The sequence below is a fragment of the Prunus avium genome, chromosome 8, assembly GCF_965620075.1.
Source record: "Prunus avium chromosome 8, drPruAviu1.hap1.1, whole genome shotgun sequence".
NCBI lineage: Eukaryota > Viridiplantae > Streptophyta > Magnoliopsida > Rosales > Rosaceae > Prunus > Prunus avium.
Genome location: NC_142291.1, coordinates 8320557 through 8342006, shown reverse-complemented (window position 1 = coordinate 8342006; position 21450 = coordinate 8320557). Strand labels below are relative to the sequence as shown.

General features: G+C 37.1%; 4 protein-coding genes and 1 pseudogene across 4 annotated transcripts; 4 read left to right on the top strand and 1 right to left on the bottom strand.

The window, feature by feature from the left end:
* The window catches only part of LOC148291281 (uncharacterized), a 40314-nt pseudogene extending 38016 nt beyond the window's left edge, over window positions 1–2298 (top strand).
* A 579-nt stretch (window positions 2299–2877) lies between these two features.
* Window positions 2878–3447, top strand: LOC148291280 (uncharacterized). Its single transcript, XM_088245746.1, has one exon. The coding sequence runs from the start codon at window positions 2878–2880 to the stop codon at window positions 3445–3447; it is 570 nt and encodes a 189-aa protein (XP_088101872.1).
* A 2040-nt stretch (window positions 3448–5487) lies between these two features.
* Window positions 5488–8252, bottom strand: LOC110746899 (uncharacterized). The gene has a single exon (XM_021947129.2). It carries the CDS (start codon window positions 8191–8193, stop codon window positions 6526–6528), a length of 1668 nt encoding a protein of 555 aa, XP_021802821.1. The 5' UTR covers window positions 8194–8252; the 3' UTR covers window positions 5488–6525.
* Window positions 8253–12452: 4200 nt separating this feature from the next.
* Window positions 12453–13758, top strand: LOC148291279 (uncharacterized). Its single transcript, XM_088245745.1, has 3 exons — window positions 12453–13214; window positions 13290–13439; window positions 13525–13758. The coding sequence occupies exons 1-3, from the start codon at window positions 12453–12455 to the stop codon at window positions 13756–13758; spliced, it is 1146 nt and encodes a 381-aa protein (XP_088101871.1).
* A 556-nt stretch (window positions 13759–14314) lies between these two features.
* On the top strand, window positions 14315–17038 carry LOC148291278 (uncharacterized). Its single transcript, XM_088245094.1, has 5 exons — window positions 14315–14707; window positions 15992–16076; window positions 16187–16282; window positions 16367–16815; window positions 16897–17038. The coding sequence occupies exons 1-5, from the start codon at window positions 14379–14381 to the stop codon at window positions 17036–17038; spliced, it is 1101 nt and encodes a 366-aa protein (XP_088101220.1). The 5' UTR covers window positions 14315–14378.
* The last annotated feature ends 4412 nt before the right edge of the window (window positions 17039–21450 follow it).

Genomic DNA, 21450 nt, shown 5'->3' with positions numbered 1-21450 from the left:
TGCCGTTTTTTAGGTGTTTAAAGTATGTTTCTACGACGGGTTTCTATTACCGTCGTCTTTTAAAAAACAACGACGGTTTTTTGATCTACCGTCGTTGTTTACTGGTCGTCTTTTGCCCTTTTTGTAGTAGTGCATTGAGATATTTTCTTCCCCCTTAAGCTTTAAAAAATTAAGTTTGAGTTATACAAATTTAAAATTACCACCAAAAAGAAAAATGTTTTCATGAGTCACAACATCACTTATACTTTAATGGTTTAGGGTTTAGGGTTTAGGGGGATAAAGGTTTATTTTTGGGGTTTAGGGTTTATGGTTAATATATATTAGGCCGTAAAACCACAATCCCTTTTCTAAAATTATTTAAACATATATATATATAATTTAGGGTTTATATTTTATGGTTTAGGGTTTAGGGTTTAGGGTATAGATGTAATAAGCGTCATGTTTATTTATATTGTTAACGACGGTTTTTTTGTTTTCCGTCGATGATTATCGAAGAGCGCATTTCTAGACCATGATTTCTTTAAAATGACGTTGTACACACATAACAACGTCATAGTTTTTTAAAAAGCGACGTAAAAAGTTTTTCAAACGACGCTATTTTTCAAACCGTCGTCTTTACATATAATAGACAACCTTTTTATTAAAAAACCGTCGTCTTTACTTCATAATAGACGACCCTTTTTATAAAAAACCGTCGTCTTTACATATAATAGACGACCCTTTTTTATAAAAAAAACCGTCGTCTTTACATATAATAGACGACCCTTTTTATAAAAAAACCGTCGTCTTTACATATAATAGACAACCCTTTTTTATAAAAAAAATCGTCGTCTTTACATATAATAGACGACCCTTTTTATAAAAAAAACCGTCGTCTTTACATATAATAGACGACCCTTTTTATAAAAAAACTGTCGTCTTTACATATAATAGACGACCCTTTTTATAAAAATCCGTCGTCTTTACATATAATAGACGACCCCTTTTATAAAAAAACCGTCGTCTTTACATATAATAGACGACCCTTTTTATAAAAAACCCGTCGTCTTTACTTATAATAGACGACCCTTTTTATAAAAAACCGTCGTCATTACATATAATAGACGACCCTTTTTATAAAAAAAACCGTCGTCTTTACTTCATAATAGACGACCCTTTTTATATGAAAACCGTCGTCTTTACATATAATAGACGACCCTTTTTATAAAAAAAACCGTCGTCTTTACTTCATAATAGACGACCCTTTTTATATGAAAACCGTCGTCTTTACATATAATAGACAACCCTTTTTATATGAAAACCGTCGCCTTTACTTCATAATAGACAACCATTTTCATATAAAAAGGGTCGTCTTTACTTCATAAAAGACGACCCTTTTTATAAAAAAAACCGTCGTCTTTACTTAATAATAGACGATTCTTTTTATAAAAAAACCGTCATCTTTACATATAATAGACGATAGTTCTTTCAAAACAACCATGTCTTTACCAAAAAAAGGACACTTGATTTTTAAAAGACAACGCTTGTCATACCTGCTGTCGTTGTTTTTTGGTCAGATTTTAACTCTAAAGAAAAGCTTTTTAATAAGACGACGCTTTTTTATTTGTGTGCGTCGTTATAAAAAAATTCTCAACAGTATCTCCATTTTTTAGTTGTTTAAGTCACTTATCCACGACAGTTTTTTGTTACCGTCGTCTTTTTAAAAACAACGACGGTTTTTTGTTCTACCGTCGTCTTTTTCTGGTCGTCTTTTGCCCTTTTTGTAGTAGTGTCATGACGATGCTATAGGTTTTCGATTTAAAGTTATAGAAAATTGGGATGATATAGTAGATTTGTGTGGCAAAGATAGAGCCACTGGAGAGGGCCCTGAAATAGGATGCAACTGAGGTTATGACTCCTACTAATGAAGTTGATCATGTTGATTTGAATGGTGATACACAAGATTTAGAAGATATTCATGTTATTGATGATATTTCACCAACCTCAACAAATGGTCAAAAGAGAAGAAATAGTGCATCAAATTCTTCTGATATTCTTCCTACATATAAAAGAGGTGTTGTCAAAGATGTTACTGCTGATTCGATTGCTAGAATGGCTTTCTCATTTGAAGAGTTTATCCATGCTGATACTAAGAGCCTTGATCCAGCAGAGGTATATGTTGAAGTACAAGCAGTACCTGGTCTTAGTGAAAATGAACAACTCAAAGCATGTGCTTGGCTGATTGAAAATGACAAACAATTTCAGATGATGAAGGCACTCCCAATTAAGGAAAAAAAGAGTATGTTGTTGATCGTTTGATTCTCATTTTCAAAGGCGGAGGAAGACCAAGTCATGGTCGAGACCGAGGCCGAGGCCAACAGAATAGGAAAAGAGACCGAATGTACAGCCGAGGGAAGACAAGAGGCCAAATATACGATTGAAGGAGAAGATAAAGAGATGCTAGAAAACCACCAGCCCAATTTTGCATCGGCCGAAGGTTTGATAGCCGACGATGAAGAATATGGAGATGAAGGGTGTAGAGCATCTTGAAAAGGAGTGCAAGGAAGTGATGGCCAAGTTTAAGAATGAACTAAAAGTGGGCAAGGCCAAAGTGGAGTTTGGAGACTTTGACGAGGTAAATGCCATGGTTGTTACACTCCCACTATTTTTTGAAGCTTGGCCGGATCATCCTAATTATATGGATGGAGATGTGTTCAATGAGGTTGAGTCCATGGTCCAAATGGAATGAGCCAAAGAAATTGAGGTGGCCCAAGAAATTCCAAAGGAATGGAATGCCCAACCTTGCATCGTGGTGCCCAAAACAGAGGAAAAATTGCCTGAAAAGGTGTGCTATGAGATGCCCACCAAGAAAATGTCCTCCACCTTAAGCCTTTGTACATGGGCACTCATTTTGATGGAGTTCCGGTTGGCAAGGTCCTTGTAGATACAGGGGCTACAGTCAATTTCCTCCATGCCTCAATCATGAGGAAATTAAAGAAAGGCTCAAATGAATTAATTCCGACCGAGACAACGGTCAGTGGGTTCGTGAGAGACACCACGACTTCAAAGGGGATCATCCCGCTCGAAGTTAGAGTGGGGCAAAAGATTAGAAAGATTGCTTTCTTTGCGGTGGAGACAACAGCCCATTTCAATGCTTTGTTGGGCCGAGATTGGATCCATGGAAGCATGTGTGTGCCCTCTTCACTTCATCGATTTTTACAATTTTGGCACGAGGATGGAAGTATAGAGACTGTTCAGGCCGATGCACGGCCTTTCATGGCTTCCACTAATGCGGTAGAGGCAAAGTTTTATGAAGATGATATCATGCCTCTTTATTTTATGGGGTCAGATATGAATGGCCGACCTATGGGAGTCTCGGCCCAAAAGTTGATGAACTTGGGGGCACATGATGCCCAAGAAAATGGGGAGCACCCCATGATAGCTAATTTTTTCTCCTTCAATGAGTGATACAACCATAGAGGGACAGAAGAAGGCCGCGGTGGAAGATACTTTGAGGCGGTTATATGGTTTTGGGCCAAAAGAGTGGCCGAGCATAGGTCCACCGCTAATTAAGTGGAATTTATCCATGTCTAGAAGATGATGCACTCAAAATCGTGGAAATGGAATTGGCACCATTGGCAAATCTACATCAGTGGTCTAATGGAGCCGGAATTTCGGGCCAAGATGGAAGAACTTTTAAGAAAGTTCAAGGATTGCTTCGCTGGGGATTACGCCGAGATGTCTGTATTGAGTCATGACTTGGTCAAGCATCGTCTACAAACAATGGGAGATTTCAAGCCCTTCAATTTTGGTTCTAAAACTTTGAACCAATGATACCAATCAAATTTACCTTCCGCCGAGCTTGAGTGGTCGGATTTCCCGGCGGCGGATGATGCTTTCTTTGATGTGGCCTCTTTAGTTGGGGCGGAGTCTATTTTGATAGGGGTTCCCGTCGGCCAACCTTTGAATGGCTTGGAGCTCTCCCAAACGGTTGCCCATGTGAAGTCTGAAAAATAAGTTGGGCCATTTCAAAGGTTCGGGATAGGCGGAGAAAAATGGGCCAAGAATATATTGGGCGGAGTTGGGAAAGGCATTGAGAAAGTAGACAAATACTTGCTTGCCCAAGTCTTTGTCCATGGCCACTTTCATATCTTCAAAAAATTGGGCACTATCATTTGGAATGGATTCCATCCAACAAACATGAAGTAAAATCGAATAAATAAAAAATATAGTGAATAAACTAAGATTCGAATCAAGGCAAGCAAAGAGTTTCAAGATTCAGAAAATTGAAAGGTTTTGAGTCTCGATTTGCTTACCTCTACACCAATTATGAGCTAAACAAATCGGGGGGCAATGTTTGGGGCTGTTGAAAATTCACCCGGGCACCTTTCAAAGACACGGGCAGCTAGACTCTTGGAATGTTGGCCGGGCTTTGAGAATGGAATCTCGGTCGGGTTTTTTAGAATGGAATCACGGCCGGGCTGGGCTCTTGTAGAGTGGCCGCCGAGATTTGAAGAGATGGAGCGGCTGGGTTTTGTTGGAATGCGACCGGGGCTAGGAACTGAAAAATATGGCCGGGCTTAGAGTTTGTTACGGCCGGGACAGCTGGAGCGATCTTGGAAAATCTCCGCCGGATTTTCGAATGGAAGTTGCGGCTGGGGTTTTGTTCGAATGGGGCAGAGTCACGGCTGAATATTGTAATATGGAGCTCAAAGGCGGCTGGAGCGATCTATGCTGGGCAAGGTTGCGGCCGGGCTAATCTGTTGGAGTTTTGCGGCCGGGCATCGTTCGAGATGAGGCCGGGCGTAGTTCGAATTGCGGCTGGGCTTGAAAGTGGCTGGGGCTATGACATTTGTGTGGGCACGGCCAAAACTATTGGGATAAATATGCGGCCGAGTCTTTGGGTTGAAGTTTTGGAACCTTGGCGGTCGAGAATTGGAATACGGATTGAAGGAGTATTGCGGCTGGATATGTGGTTGAAGGGTTTGCAGGGCAAAAATCTAATTGCCTTTCATATATATATATATATATATGTAGATGAGTATGAGGGATATTGTGGCTGGAGCCTTTAGGTGGTCTTGCGAATATGGGGCTGAAAGGTTTTTAGATTTTTAGCCACCCTTGCATTACTCTAAGTTTATATATATTATATATAATAAACAAATATAAATATGCGGCCGAGTCTTGCTAGATGGCGGCTGGGATATTTAGTTTGTTTGCAAGCTGGGCCGAAAAGGGTTTTGAGTTGGTAGTTTGATTGACTTATTATATACACATATATTGATATATGCATGAAATCAAATGAGTGGGCTTGTGAGAATACGGTGGCTGGGCTCTTTGAATTGAAACTTCATTGCCCTATTATATATATATATATTTGTATATATATATATATATATATATATATATATTATATATATATATATATATATATATATGAATTTAATTTAATGTGGCCGGAGTCTTTGGAGCCCTTACAGATTGGTGGCTTATTTATACAACATATATATATATATATGAATGAGTAAGAATGGGCAGCCGGGCTGAGAGTGTTGGCCCTTCTTGTATTGTTTCACATTTATATAATATATGTAATAAAATTATAATAAAATCATACGCCCAAGTTTAAGCCACCAATTCAAGCCCAGATCTTTGGAGGATTATATGCACGTGACAAAGGCTTTGCAAGGAAAGAAATCAAGGAATTTGATAGTAACTTCGAGTGTTCCAAAAGAGGAAGAATCACGCATGTCAGAATATTTCAATCAATGCAATCCCACGGATTTAGGAGAGCTTCGTAAGGAAAGATTTTTTAGAAGAGTTGACATTTGGCCATTCAATGGCCAGCCCATGGGCTGACGAGTGCCCTATATAAACCTCACCAAATGAAGACAGAAGACACACACCATCAAACAGACATACCTATCTTTCGTCTCGCACTTTTCTTTTCCTAGACTTAGGATTTTATTTTTCAAGCACCTAGTATAGTGAGTTCTTCATTTTTCTAGTGTAAGTTTATATTTCTTGTCATTTAAATTCAAGTTTATTTCGATTCCTTTACATTTCATTGTTATCGCACTTCAATTAAGTTTAATTTCAAGTTCATTTTACTTTATTGTTCTTATCGCTTTCATTTCGTTCTTGCTTTATTTATTGCTTTGATTCATTTTACCGCACTTTAATTCTCGTCTCTACGTTATTTATTTTTCGCACTTTACTTTACGCATTTGTCTTTAAATTATATTTAAGTTTAAGCACCTTTACTTTACGCACTTATTCTTCGTTTCATTATGTTTCACCTTCAATCTTCATCTCCACCCACTCCACATCATTTGGTCGCTCACATAAAGCCTTGACCCAGAGGTAGTGAAAGAACCTAGGCCGTGAGGAGGTTCCTTGCTCGGTCGAACAATCGTTTGATTAAAGTCAGATCTCGGACGCAACACATCCATCTACTCACATTCCATTCAAGCCCAAATTTGGGGCTTGGTGGTGGCACGCCCCGCACTCAAAAAAGAAGAAGGACCAAAAACTCCTTCAATCGGCCTACCCGGCCGAAAAGAGGGAAACAGGTAGGAAAGTGGGGATTTGTCCCTGAAGTTGATTTGAATGAAGGTCAACAGTTTGCACTGTAGAATTGTATAAAGGAGGTTCCAGAGTAACCAAGGAGTTACAAGAAAGATTTAAGGTATCAAGTTGATTGGAACTCCAAATCCAATGGGGTATCTTGCCCTGGATATGGTTTTCTGAAAGGTCCACACTTGATAATGTGGATTGATTTCTCAAGAAATATGGGATTGTTCTTAATTTGTTAGCAGCCAAATTCAATGAAACAATTTGGGGAAATGAGGAATATGAGGAATCAGTACCATTGTATAAACTCAGCAAGCTATTGTTTGAAAGATCGATGTTTGTAAGATATTTCAGCTGTTGAGGGCCATTGAACGGAAAGGCACTGAAATTGTTAGAAGAAAGACGAAGTGATTGAAGGCTTTGAAAATTAAATATAGACACCGATATTTGTCCTTCCAAATTGTTGAAGCTTAAATCAAGGGTAACTAATTTGGAAGAGACATTAGAAAATGCAAGTTCACCAGAAAATTGATTGTGGGAAAGGTTTAGTTGTGACAATAAGGGAAGAGAAAAGAGTGACGACGGGATTGATCCAGTAAAATTGCATTTGAAAAGATCTATCGTGGACAACATTTTGAGGTTGCCAATTGATTCAGGTAGTGACCCTGAAAAGTTTGTCTCACGTAGAATCAACGACCAAAGAGATCCATTATTCTTGGGAAATTCTGGCAAGAAACCACCAAGTTTAAAATTACCCGAAAGGTCAATAGTTTGTAAAGTAGGTACCTGAAAGATCTCTGTGGGAAATGTTCCATTCAACTGACAACCACTAAGACTCAAGGAAGTCAACTTTGAAAAATTGGCAAAGAATCCTGGAATTGGATCGAAGATGGGGTTGTAACTCAAGTCCAACTCCCTCAGGTTTGGAAAGTTGGCAAAAGATCTTGGAATTGGACCGGAGATGTCATTCGCCCTCAAGTCCAACACCCTCAGGTTTGAAAAGTTGGCAAAGGATCCTGGAGTTGGACTGGAGATGCTGTTCCAGCTTAAGTCCAACTCCCTCAGGTTTGGAAAGGTTGCAAAAGAACCTGGAATTAGACTGGAGATGTAGTTCCGTCTCAAGTCCAACACCCTCAGGTTTGAAAAGTTGGCAAAGGATCCTGGAATTGGACCGGAGATGTTGTTCCAGCTCAAGTCCAACTCCCTCAGGTTTGGAAAGTTGGCAAAGGAACCTGGAATTGCATCGGAGATCATGTTCCGGCTCAAGTGCAACACCCTCAGGTTTGAAAAGTTGGCAAAGGAACCTGGAATATAAGAGATGTCGTTCCCTCTCAAGTCCAACTCCCTCAAGTTTGGAAAGTTGGCAAAGGATCCTGGAATTGGATCGGAGATAGTTTCGAAGCTAAGGTCAAGACCAACAACATGCCCATTGCTAGTGCAATTAACACCAGCCCAAGAACAACAGTTGGTGCTTGAATTCCAAGATTTGAGCCGGGTTGAATATGATGGATCAAATTCAAATTGAAGGCTTTTCTTCAAATGGAGCAACGATTGTTGCTGGTCTTTAATACACTGGCTGTGAACTGCAGGGAGGAGGATATTGAAGCAGAGGAGGAACAAGTAATGCAGCAAAGTTTTCATTTTGGAAAAACCTTTTACTTTGATAGACGCTAGCTGATGAGGGAAAGTTTTGATAAGAAAGAAAGTCTGTGCTGTCTTTAATATATACATATCATTATATGTAATTAAATGCATGGTATAATAGAATTGGAAAAGTACACCACTTAGCTCTGATGTCTTGACTTTGAAGTCTTCTACCAATATCTAATCTTGTAGTAGTAACCAGGAAAATGGGATAGAACAAAAATAATGACGTTCCTGGAAAAAGGCCTCCACGTGATTCATGGTTGGCTTGACTTGTTGACTTAAAGGTCTTTTTTTTCTTTTCCTTTTTAAATTGAATAAATCGTACAAATAATACAGTGAGTAATCATATCTTTCATGATTATACATATATATTTTATCTTAAAAAGCAACTTTTAAACATCAATCTTAGGATTATGTCAATTTTATCATTATTGTTTAAATTAAATCTCTTGCAAATCAAGAGCACATTATAAAGTTAGTCAAATTTTTTTTCAATTCAATCTAAAATACAGGACTCAAACTGCTAAAACTACAAGAACCAAGGTGGAAAATTCCTTATAAAAGAAAACCATTAGTTCCTAACTACCCTACTATAGGTAGCACATTAGTTTGAATTTTTTATATTTTTCATTCCGTTGCTAAAATTATATTTTTTTTTTGTTCTTTTGTTTTTGTGGAATGAGTCAGTGTAGGTTAGAAATTGAATTCAGAAGGCTTGATTGGTTCTTATTGTTCAACGAGACTAATTATACTCGACCATATCTCAAGTTCTCAACTAATTCTTACTAAACTTATTACGTGTAATATTTAAGCGTTTATCCATAGTAAAAAGAAAAATTAAAAATAACATATTAATTGTAGGTTTTGTTGCTCCCAAAAAAATGAGCCGGGTTTACTACACTAGTGCAATATCAACTTGCATTATGCATGCAGTACTTTTGCTTACTTCCTAACCACCAGATTTTAATCCAGAAATTCTCAATGCATTTTATTCCAAGTTAAACTCAATTAAACTCGAATTTTTAAATATTTAACAACCAAAAGAAGCAAACTTTACACTTCTTTTTGCAATGGGATATTGCTATCTATGTCGGATTGAGAGACTATGAACATTGTGGAAATTGTGATGTGAGTGTGATGTTGATTTATGGATTGACTTGTTGACGTTAAAGTCTTGCCCTATCTTATGTAATAGTGGACCAAGATCAATTAGTCATAGCTCATGGCCCAGTCGATGAAAGCAGATGATATATGTGGTCTAGGATTCCCATTATATCATATCCATGTATATGCTCATGTTGATTTATGGGTTGGAAGAGGAATTCTCCATAATCTTGGATTGGATGATTGGTCCGACCTCAGACACGAAGATGCTCAGGAAATTTCGAACCCAAGAGCTCCATAATCTTGGATTTAAGTTCGCATAATGCTCCTGATATTATATAACTGTTGAGAATATTTGTCCCATATTGAAAAATTAAGGGACTAAACCTGGATTTATACGGAGTTGGGCTACTTCCCCATTGCCAATTGATTTGGAGGTCCCCCAAATTTCTTCAATAACAACTTTGCATATCATTTAGTTTTACCCACCAACCTAATTTTTTTTGGGTTTTGTAGAGAATGTGGTACCATCCTTCGAACCCAAGACCACTAGGAGTTAGTGCAAGCGCACTTAACCACAAGGGCAGGTTGAAGGCCAGTTTCAATTACATGCTTCACCATATCAAAAAAGTGAAAGTGTAGTCAATTATACAACATTGGACCACTTTAATTTTTTTTTACTTTTTTTTCTAACTTCCTTCAATTAACTAATTACTATCAAAAGAAAAAAAAAAGTGAAAAACCAAGTTAAAGACTTGTTAATGGTAACCATATTCACTCTCATATGACGCATAATCTATAGATTGAGAATTTTATTTTCTAAAAAATTAACGAGATGATCTCCTTAGTGGTGTGGATAGTCCTTTGAAATTTAGTTACAAAATTTGCATACAGTGATTGTATTATACTCATATTTACAAATTATTCACATTTAATATATGTATCTTTTTACCAAATTTTTAAATAATACAAGTAAATTTAATGTATTATACACATATCTTTGCACATATTATTAAGTAAAAATACTACACTCTAAAATTTTGAAGAATTAATAGGGAAATAGCGGTATATACCCCCAATTTTATAATCTTAACTAAAAATACCACCCCCCCCAAATGTTTTTACAACTAACACCTATAAATATAAAATTATTGTACACTTATTGCTCACCTAACACTTTTTCTGAAAATCACCTCTCGCGAATCAACTCTCTCTTTGGCTCCGTCTCTCACAGTCTCCACTCTCTGGTCACTCAGCTCTCACTCTGTCGTCGCTCGTGGCTGAGCTCTCACGCTCTCAGTCTCTGGTGGCTCAGGTCTCACTCTCTCTTCTCTCTTCCTCTCCCAGCGGAATCCTTGAAGATCAATGCCATCGATTACATGAACCAGGTACTGTTCATCGAAATTTTTTTACGAAAAACGAAGGTTTTATGGGTTTTTATGAAAATCGTTTATGGGTTTGTTTGAAATTGGTTTAGGGTTTAGGTTTAGGGCTTTCTCTGAAATTGGTTTAGTGAGTTCTCTGAAATGGGTATAGGGTTTAGGGGTTTTTCAGAAATTGGTTTAGGGGTTTCACTGAAATTGGTTTAGGTCTAAAATGTTGTGATTCCGATGATTCATTGTTTGAAACAGTGAATGGGTTTGTTGTTTGTGGAATGATGCTTGCACTGGTGTTGTTTTGCTGTTGGTATTGATGTTGTATTGCTCTGTTGTTGCCGGGTTATTGCTGATGTAGTGACGTTGTATATTCATTTTAGTGCTGTTGTATTGCTAGTTTGTTATGGTTGTAATGGTTTATTATGGTTTTATTCATGTTCCACAACAACAAATGCAGTTCAATGACACACCTTTATGACTTGTTTTAAATGTACGTCTTTGAAAGTAATTTGGGCTATACATTGTACGGCAGTGAAACAAACACGGCATTGATAAGTTTAGGGCTTGCATATTGGATATGGATAAGTTATCTTTGTTTTTCATATTCTGTTGTGATTATTTGGAATTTCAGTTTGGGGATGAATATTGAATGTGTAAACAAAGGGCAAAGAACCATATGCGGGGATGTATATTAGTTTTGGGTGCACAATGGGCTAGTTTTGAAGTTACAGTACCTGTAGATGTGTTGCTTGTGCTATCTTTTAAATGGATTTGAAGAGCCTATACTGAAATAGCTTCTCCTTCCCATTTCCCTTCTCATTCGGGAAGCATTTTCGTGTTAGGCCTTTGGTTTATCAGTCACTTATTTGTTCAAATAATATTGGATGTAACTAGTGTTTAGTATCTAATTGTAGAAACTAATTTGCAGGTTTCTAGTGAGCAGAAGTCACCATAACTTTATCTTTTGGAGAATATTGTAAAGAATAGCGGACGGGACTACATAAAATATTTTGTTGTCAGACTCCCTGAGGTTAGATTTCTGTTTTTTGTGATGCCTCTCATTTCTCAGCATGCTTTTTGTGGTTACGTAACGCAGCTTCTTGATTTATTGACATGTAACAATGTCTGAATCAACCTGGAATACACAACATATTTAGTTTGAGGTTTAAATAATGGCAATTGGGATTAAATTATCTTTGATATCCACACTGTTCACTGCTTACGAATTACATTGTTTCTTTCAAATAAAATGATGTTTTTCTGCACAATGTGTCATTATTACCCCCTTGTGTCAAATCCGACGATAGGCTTCACTTCACTTCACTCCGTAGTTACTTTGTAGTCAAAAGTTTTTCCCATTTTTTGCACTTGTAGGGGTATGAAATGGGAAAAACTTTTGTAGGAAGCCTTTTGAAGATAAAATATAAGAGAAGGACGTGGGAAAATATAAGAGCACGGCTTGTGGACAGAAAATATAAAATAAGGAAATTGGAAAATATAAGAGAAGGAAATGGGAAAATATAAGAGCAAGACTTGTGGAGAGAAAAGATAAGGGTTGAAGGTACAATGAATTTGTATTTTTTCTGTCATGGGCCATTGGTGAACAAACATGAAATACATATAAAGTTCTATTGGGGCTGTATTGTAGTTTTATCACTGATATATCTTGTGCATATTGCCATGAGATGCATCTGTATTGTGTGTTTATTGCTTGTAATTGTGTATATTTAAAAGGCTTGAAATTATTTGTATAATGGTGGTGTGTAGGGAAATATGGTCTCGAAAGCAAAGTTGATGATTGCTGCGGATGAAAAAATCCAGGGAAAGGCGTTGACCTTTTCCCATACAAAAACAGCGATCTGTACAATTAAGGACAAATTTAGTGGGCAACAGTTACAAAGGTTCAAGGACAGTTGTTTTGGCCATTTGTTAGTAATTGAGGACCTGAAGTGGACAACACAAATTATCCATGGCTTGTTGTTGAGAAAGGCAGACCCGAGGACAGTTTCTCAAGTCAACGGGATCAAATTCATCGTTGGCAACAAGGTCATACAGTTCACAGCGCAGCAGTTTTGCGTCATCACAGGGCTGCAGTTTGGAAAGCTTCCCTTCATTCCGACTGCAACTAATGACAACTGCTCATTGAAGAAGAAGTATTTCTGCAACAATAAAACGGTCAGCCTTTCCGAACTCGAACAAGCCTTCATCGACTGCAGTGATGAGGAGGACGTCTTCAAGTTTGGGCTTTTATATTTCGCTGTGTTTGTGCTGTTGGGCAGTGAAAAGCATGTCAACATTGACATGCGCTACTTGAAATTGGCCGAAGATGTTGAAGACTTCCAGAAGTATCCGTGGGGTGCTGTGTCATATGCCAAGACAAATTCGTCATTGTTGAGGGCACTGTGCGCAGAGTACCAGCGAGTCAAAGTGCCCCAGAAAGCCTTAAAAATCAAAAAATCAGCAAAGCAATCCAAGACAATGGCAAGTGGTAGACCAAGGGAGTACCACATAAAAGGATTTGGCTTTGCACTTCAGGTGAGGAAATATCCGTTTATGTATAAGTTCCATTTACTTTGTTTACAGTGATTGATATATTTTTCTTGAAAACAGATATGGGCTTTTGAGGTGTTTCCAGCATTCGCTGCATTGCATATCGTTGTGCGCGAACAGAATGCCCAAGTCCCTCGTATACTACAATGGAGAATCAATAGTTTGCCTAGTTTTCACGAAGTAATGAGCCAAGTCTTTGAAAATGCAGAGGTTAGTTCTGTTAATAATACTAATGTTATGCTTCTGATTCAAATTATAGGTTTAATAATATGTTTTTTGTCTCTGTAAATTGCAGGTTGATGTGCAACCTCTCCGCCCATCTGTAATTGAGAAGCAGCAGCCGTATTGGAGTTGGGGTGACGATGTTGATGACACTGAAGAAGTTGTTGAGTTGATTGGCGATGACGAAGAACCAAAAACCAGCACTTCTGCCTCTTTGCAAGAAAAAGATGAGGACATTGCTGAAATTGCTAGCCTTCCATCGTCTTCTAAGGCAAGCATTACTTTTTTTTCAATATATACATCATAATACCATAGGAAAAAAACTGCTGTTGATGGGAAATATTTTCGAAATATTGTAACATTTGCATTAGAACTTAATGCAGGGTAAAGTCGCGTCCACTCATTTACGCACTTTGAAGCGTGACTTTGAAAGGACAAAGGATGAATTGGCCAATTTAGCCGCTTCAAATCGAGGACTTCGCAAGAGAGTGCATCAGTTGGAAGAAATTGTACGGACGGAGTCCTTGAAACGTGAAACAGAGTCTGCAAAATATAAACAGTCAGTGGAGGATTTTGGCAAGACCCTAGCTTCCATGGAACATTATTTCAAGGGGGAGATAGAGAAGCTGAAAAAAATAAATAGTGGGTTGAATGAGGGTGGGGAAGGACATGAGGACCTCCGTAGTCCTCATATGAATGAAGGACCATTACATGACTATGGTAGTCCGCATATAGAACCGGCAGCAATGGAAACACAAAAGCCCCGGTGATGGAGCTGAACCATCCGCAGCCTTGCTAGTCGAAGAGCCAGAAATTGTCACTTCCGTTCCTCACTTAGAAGTGCATGAAGCAGCTGAGCATGCACAAGTCGAGAAGCTGCCTACCCCGGAAGATGTGGCCGGGTGTGACGAAATCTGCAAAAGACTGATGTTTTTGTTAGAAGATTGGAAAATAAGTGATAGTATGGCATCGGGAGGTCCGATCAATCCTCCAAGTATACCGAAAGTGAGTATGGCTGGTGATGGAGAAGGGTCTAAAAGTGTTGAAACAAAAGAAGAGAAAGGTAAAGGCTGTAGACAGAAGCGTCCGTCCCACACTTTATATAGTCCATTTACTGATCCGTTGAGGAAGAAGAGGACGATGAGTGTGTCGGATGCGACTGAAACCCCGCCATGTTTTGATCCATCAAAACCCCTTCCCATTGAAGATGTGCAGGCAGTAATGGAGTTTTGCATTGGCTGGAAAAACGAGATCAGGTTAGGATTCTTTACCTTCAAAATCCAATCTTCATGTTATGCTAGTATGTGCTGATATAGAAATGAGAGAATTACCAAGTTCGCTTTAATATACATGTGTATATTTGTGATGAACAAAATTCAGACTTTGTTAAAGCAAAAAAATATTGACTGCTGCTGTTAAATGTATTTTGTTAAATATAGGTAGTAAGAAATTTTGAATTGTAGTTTATTATTATAACATTTAGACTCAAAAGAAGACAATAACAGAGATTTAGAAGGGGTTGTAATAGCGGCTCCTTCCGCCCATGGCATCTGGTCTTCTCCTCCATGTTATGTTCCTCATGTTCCTCGACTCTGCTAGTGTCTTTTCTCAGTGTTTTATCTTCAGTCATAGCTGCCTAGATTTTCTTTAGTTGTTCTGGAGTTTTCCTTTTCATTGTTTAATCGATGTTTTTTCGTCTTGATTATCAATAAAACGTTTCTATTCATAACAAAAAATATTAATGCAGTCGAGGATGTGTTTAAAGTGTATATGGTAGTTACCTCTTGGATTATGGTTATGTGTTCAAAGAGTTTCTTAATCTAAAACAAATTATTACTCGAACAAATAATTGAACTTATGGTCACATTTGAAGTGAAGAAAAACAGAGTTGAAATAGAAGACAAATACAATTGCTTGGTTGTCGTTACAATTTCAAGTGGAGAAACAAATAGAGATAAGTAGTTTACCTAAGAATTCTCAATTGGCGCTCAAGGGGACAAAAATGGAGACAAATAAAGTCAAGATGATTGGCCACTAAAACATGGAGATAAAATCTAACAAGTTTTTTGTTTCCTGTTTTATCATGTTTCTTCATATGTATATATAGAATTTGAAAGTTTTGTTACAATTGAGGCAAAATTATTCCACTCCCCAGTGAAGTAGCTTCCTACTTAGCAAGAATTCTATATTTGTCTCACCTAATTGCTACATATAAGTCAATTCTATATTTGTCTGACGTAAGGGCCATATATAACTCCCTCATTGTAGCTGGACTGTAGCCGGATTTCAACTTATGCCCGTAGGGCCTCCGCATGACGGCCACGTTATTGATTGCTCACGGCCCAATGTGCTTATAGTATAATTTGACAGCATGTATACGACTATTATTTTACAATATAAACGATTTTAAATGGGAATTTACGTTTTTGCCTAAGTTCTGAAAACTGTTATTTTAAATGGGACAATATAATTTTATATATGTTGTGAAAACTGTTACCACCTAAGTTCTGATCGGGAATTTACGTTTTTGCCTCTTGTAGTGCGGAGGTGCAGCTGGAATCATGTTCGGTGGGCGCTGATTTTTTCTACAAACTGATCGATGATACAGAATGGATTAGCTCAAGGGTAAGAATACACAATTCTCTACTTTATTACGATACTTCAATTGTTTTCTTACCTTTATTAAGTGTACAGTTGTATGAAATTGTGCTGATATTATATACGTGAACTTTCAGCACTTGGACATGGCAACCTTTCTCATCCGGAAAAGGCAACTCGCGCATCCGTTGGTATTTGGAACTCAGTGGACAACGGCAGATTGTTGCTTGCAGGTAAACATGTTACCATTTAACATTCACTGCTTCATTTGCTTTTGGTTGTCATTATGTAATATGGCTTCATTTCAATGTGTGCAGCAATTTCTAGAGCCGGTCAAAGAGACTGGCAAGACACGTGGAGCGAAGAAGGCAGCTGCTTCAAACATCAGTGACCTTACACCCAGCAAGCTGAACAATATACATCACTATGTGCGCGGTACGTGGCAACACGGGTATGGCCAAGCTTGGACAAAAGTTAGGAAGGTCTATTTTCCATATAATCTGAAATTGTCCCACTGGGTTGCAATCGAACTTGATTTCGTCAATCATACTGCAACTGTGTATGACTCGTACTCTGATTTTACCGCCACAAAGAACCTGGTTGGACCGCTTCGCCCTATTGCCGAGACGCTGCCACAAGTGCTGTACAATATGCACTTTTATGAAGCTTCTAAGCTTGAAGAGGTTAAGCAAAGGGGGCTGCAGATGTCAAGCTTTACGCCATTCTCAGTTTGCACCATTGGAGATGTGCCACAACAAGGAGATGGGTAAGGTTTGTGAATTTAGTGGAGTTTAGAAACTATTTTACATAAATTCAGTTCTAATTTCCCAACTTATTGGCTTGACAGTGCGTCTTGCGGAATCATGACCGTAAAATTCTTGGAGCATCTCAGTGCTGGGATTTCGTTGCATACAATTGACCCTTTGAAGACCAAATATTACAGACTGAAGCTTGCAATAGAGGGTTTAAGGGGGGAGGCATATGTATGAGGTATATGTCTTCATGTCTGTGAATTTAGTTGAGTGTGGACTTAGGACTTGGGAATTCACTGTGCTCATTAATTATGTCAGGAACTCGTTTATATGAAGATGCAGACGTGGATGCTTTGCTGGAAATTCCTGCCTTTTTGCTAGAGCTATGTTGCGTAGATACAGTTGCACCAAAATGGATTCAGTTGCATCCTCAACTTGTGATACTCGCAAGTGCACGAACCGTTGGTAGTTTAGCGTATGTAAGTGCGAGGTCGATTCCACAGGGATTGGTGATTGAATGATCCAATTTAGTTTCCCTACACAAAATAGAAACAAAAACAAAGAACATAAAACAAGGAAGAAAGAAATAAGTAACTCAAGCAAATAAGTTCCCAAGTTCAATTTAGATTAATGGATTGATTCTAGCTAAAGTATGATTAAGCCATGGTGTGTGGTCATAACCTTGTGTTCCTAATTCCCTAATTTGATCATTTGTTGTCTAACCTAAAATTAAGCATTAGGAACCCATTAAGCATAGAAGAACATTTTAAACAACCAAGTATGTATCTAATCCTTGTTGTCGAATGTCCATACATACTCTTCCTATTCATAGTTCAATTCGAATTAAAGCATGGTGTATACTCTTAATTCAAACCAAGATAGCTAACATGCAAGCCTAAATGGTGATCAATCATTCAAACTAGCATATTAACTTATAAGCATAATGAATAATAACAAAAACCATAATTGAAACTTGGAAACTAATTAAACTTGAAAACTTAAGAAAAGAATTTACATAACAAGAAAAATAAATTACAACTAAGAAAACATTAAAGAAAGCTAGAATTGAGAACTAGAAAGCAAAACTAAGAGAATTTGAGGGAGAGAAGGGAGGGGAGCTCTAGAGAAGTATTTGAGAGCTCCTGTTGTGTAGATACAGCTGCACCAAAATGTATTAAGGTGCATCCTCAACTTGTGATACTCGCAAGTGCACGAACCGTTGGTAGTTTAGCGTATGTAAGTGCGAGGTCGATTCCACAGGGATTGGTGATTGAATGATCCAATTTAGTTTCCCTACACAAAACAGAAATGAAAAAGAAAGGAAATAAATAAAACAAGGAAGAAAGAAATAACTAACTCAAGCAGATAAGTTCCCAAGTTCAATTAGATTAATGGATTGATTCTAGCTAAAGTATGATTAAGCCATGGTGTGTGGTCATAACCTTGTGTTCCTAATTCCCTAATTTGATCATTTGTTGTCTAACCTAAAATTAAGCATTAGGAACCCATTAAGCATAGAAGAACAATTTAAACAACCAAGCATGTATCTAATCCCTGTTGTCGAATGTCCATACATACTCTTCCTATTCATAGTTCAATTCGAATTAAAGCATGGTGTATACTCTTAATTCAAACCAAGATAGCTAACATGCAAGCCTAAATGGTGATCAATCATTCAAACTAGCATATTAACTTATAAGCATAATGAATAAGAACAAAAACCATAATTGAAACTTGGAAACTAATTAAACTTGAAAACTTAAGAAAAGAATTTACATTACAAAGAAAAATAAACTACAACTAAGAAGCAAAAGGAAAGCTAGAATTGAGAGCTAGAAAGCAAAATTAAGAGAATTTGAGGGAGAGAAGGGAAGGGAGCTCTAGAGAAGTGCTTGAGAGCTCCCCCCCCTTGGGGTGTGTTTACAAGCTTAGAGAACATCCCTATTTATAGGCCTAGGGGAAGTGAAAATCTGAATTTGATATGGCTAATGCATACAACACTTGTATTAGAAAATATGAATTGGTTGATGCACTTCACCAATAAATCCCACCAGCAGCCCTAGCTCATCTTCATGTCACCATGACCAAGCTTCCAACCAGCTACAATAGCTCATGCCTAGCTCACCATGACCAAGCTTCCAACCAGAAACAATAGCTCATCCTGAGGTCAGCATGACCAGCAACTTCAAGGGCTTACAAATTGGGCTTCACTTAAGCAAATTAAGACTTTAAGCACTCAAACTTGAAGTTCAGAATGTCTTCTTTCCAGCCATATATTATTTGGGCCAATCCAAGGTCGGAGGAGGAAGTGAAGGCCAAAACAAATTGCTAACTCATTTTGCGCGCTGATAAAATCCATCCTGAGCATGGCTCTGTGTTTGCTAGGTAACAGCCTCCATATTTATCCAATGGGGCTGAATTTTGGATATGTTAACGTACACACCCATTGAAACAACTTTCAAGAAGAATGTTGCCTCATCCGAGCTATGTAGGTTGCTGAAACAAAGCTTGTAATATGACCTACGAAACTGGACTGGCAGGGGGCTGTAGCCAAAATTGAGTTTGTCTTTAAGCACTTCTTCCCTTTATCCAAATCAGGCTTTAACATGCATGGATTGCATCATTTCCTATCAAAAGCCATCATTGTTACCTAAAGCTGAAAGATAAACACAAAAAGGATTAAAAGCACAAGTTTAACTCAAAAACATAACCAAAGTGGTTAGAAAACTTATTAGAATTGTTAGTCCTTAAGCAAAATAAAAGAAACACAAAAACAAAAATAATTACAAAAACAAAACAAAAACAAAAATAAAAATAAATAAATAAAAACTCAAAACAATCTTTCCGAACATTTTATGAAGAGAAATGACTCATGCACATGACTCAAAAGTTTAAAAGCTCAATTTTAGACATTATTTACAAGGCGGAAAAGTTCAAAACATAACATGTTCAAAGTGTAGTAGTGTGATAGCCAAATGCAACAAATTCCCCAATCTTAGTTTTCACACAATTTCAAAAATCATACCAAGCACAAATGCAACTTCAAATCTCACCGAAGTTGTCCTCTCACAAATGAATCACTCAGAAGAGGGCTACAATGCAACACTCAGTTATAAACATGAGATTAGAGTTAAATCATAAGGGACTTAACTCAAAATAGGAAGATGAAGAACTTGCATTAATATGATCTCAAGAAGGATGCCAAACACTTAAAAGTAGAAAAATGGATGCAATTCAACCACATGACATTTAAGATCAATTTAGGTCTTTAGTATAGGTTGTAATGGGGCCAAGGGTGTAAGGTGAGTAAGAAATGAAAGGTATGGATAATACAAAGTCCAAGGAACTCGCAATGTAAGAGCATAAAACAATTGTTTACAAGACTTCGAATCATCATGATTAGATTTTTTTTCTTTTACATGATCAAAACTCCTTATACCTTCATTTACATTGATTCATACTCCTTTCCTTGAATTGAACAAACACCAATTTATTTTGAAGGCCCAAAAATGAAACCCAAAAATGAAATTTCATTCAACCACCACTTAATCACAATTTTTCTCTTTTCTTTTCTTTTCTTTCACCAATTGAGTGAATATTTTTTTTTCTTTATGTAATATCCCTTCCCAAACTTAGCATGAAAAACACATCCGAATTAGAGCTCATGAGTTCCTTAGAAAGGTAAATTCTTGTTTTTCGGGCTAAGGCGAGGAAATATAATTGGTAAAATGAAAGAAAAGGTTTACATGTAGGCTCAAAATGGTTAACAATGGAAAATCATGCTTAAGCATGCATAAGGTTAGCTTGAAAGGCACAAACGATCCAAAGAGGGCCTTAATATCACTTCTTAAATGTCATGAAATCAAATTGCATAAGAATGAATGACTTTTAAGTGTTCAACCAAATCAATGAGTAATGAGATCAAACAACAACTTTGATGACAAGAAAATAAGAGTATGTATATAACACTCATGAATTGAAGTACAAGGCTCAAAAGCTCACTTTATATAGTTGGTTAAATAAGTCTAATTTATGATTCATACAATTCTTTAGATCATGCAAATCCTTTAATTGGAAAATTATGAAACAAATGGCAAGTGCAAAGAAGGTTTCGAACATGTCATGCTAGAACGATGCCAAATTAATTAATTAATTAATTAATTTTTTTTTTTACATTAAAAATTTACAAGAAAAAAAAAATAATAATAATAAATAAAATTCAATTTTTTATTTAAGTCATGCAAACATTTATCACAATCTCATCAAATGTGTTCGGAAAGTGACTAAACAAAACAAGATTCAAAACAAGAAAGAAATTTAAATTTTTTTTTTTTTTTAAATTTTAAGAAAAACCAAGTTTACTTGCTAAACTCCAATACCCCCAAACCTAGAAATGAGCATTGTCCTCAATGTTTAAAAATTAGCCACAAACAATGTCATAACAACAAATGAAAGGTATTAAAGCAAATAAAAATTAAAAAAAATCACAAAATCACAAAAGAAAACAAAAACAAAATAATTCTAAAATAAAAATTACAACACAAACAAACAAACAAACAAAAAAATGAAACAGTAAACCCTAATCACACAATTCTGAAACCCAAAAAAATTTTGAACCCCGAAGCCCACAATTTCGAAACACAAACCAC

Excerpts from the sequence above, each read along its gene's own strand:
- LOC110746899 (XM_021947129.2), bottom strand. The coding sequence starts at position 8,193 with ATGAAAACTTTGCTGCATTACTTGTTCCTCCTCTGCTTCAATATCCTC.
- LOC148291278 (XM_088245094.1), top strand. The coding sequence starts at position 14,379 with ATGTTTTTGTTAGAAGATTGGAAAATAAGTGATAGTATGGCATCGGGA. Across the intron at positions 14,708-15,991 it reads GGCTGGAAAAACGAGATCAG|TGCGGAGGTGCAGCTGGAAT; the intron begins GTTAGGATTCTT and ends TGCCTCTTGTAG. Across the intron at positions 16,077-16,186 it reads CAGAATGGATTAGCTCAAGG|CACTTGGACATGGCAACCTT; the intron begins GTAAGAATACAC and ends GTGAACTTTCAG.
- LOC148291280 (XM_088245746.1), top strand. The coding sequence starts at position 2,878 with ATGGGCACTCATTTTGATGGAGTTCCGGTTGGCAAGGTCCTTGTAGAT.
- LOC148291279 (XM_088245745.1), top strand. The coding sequence starts at position 12,453 with ATGGTCTCGAAAGCAAAGTTGATGATTGCTGCGGATGAAAAAATCCAG. Across the intron at positions 13,215-13,289 it reads GATTTGGCTTTGCACTTCAG|ATATGGGCTTTTGAGGTGTT; the intron begins GTGAGGAAATAT and ends TCTTGAAAACAG. Across the intron at positions 13,440-13,524 it reads AAGTCTTTGAAAATGCAGAG|GTTGATGTGCAACCTCTCCG; the intron begins GTTAGTTCTGTT and ends TGTAAATTGCAG.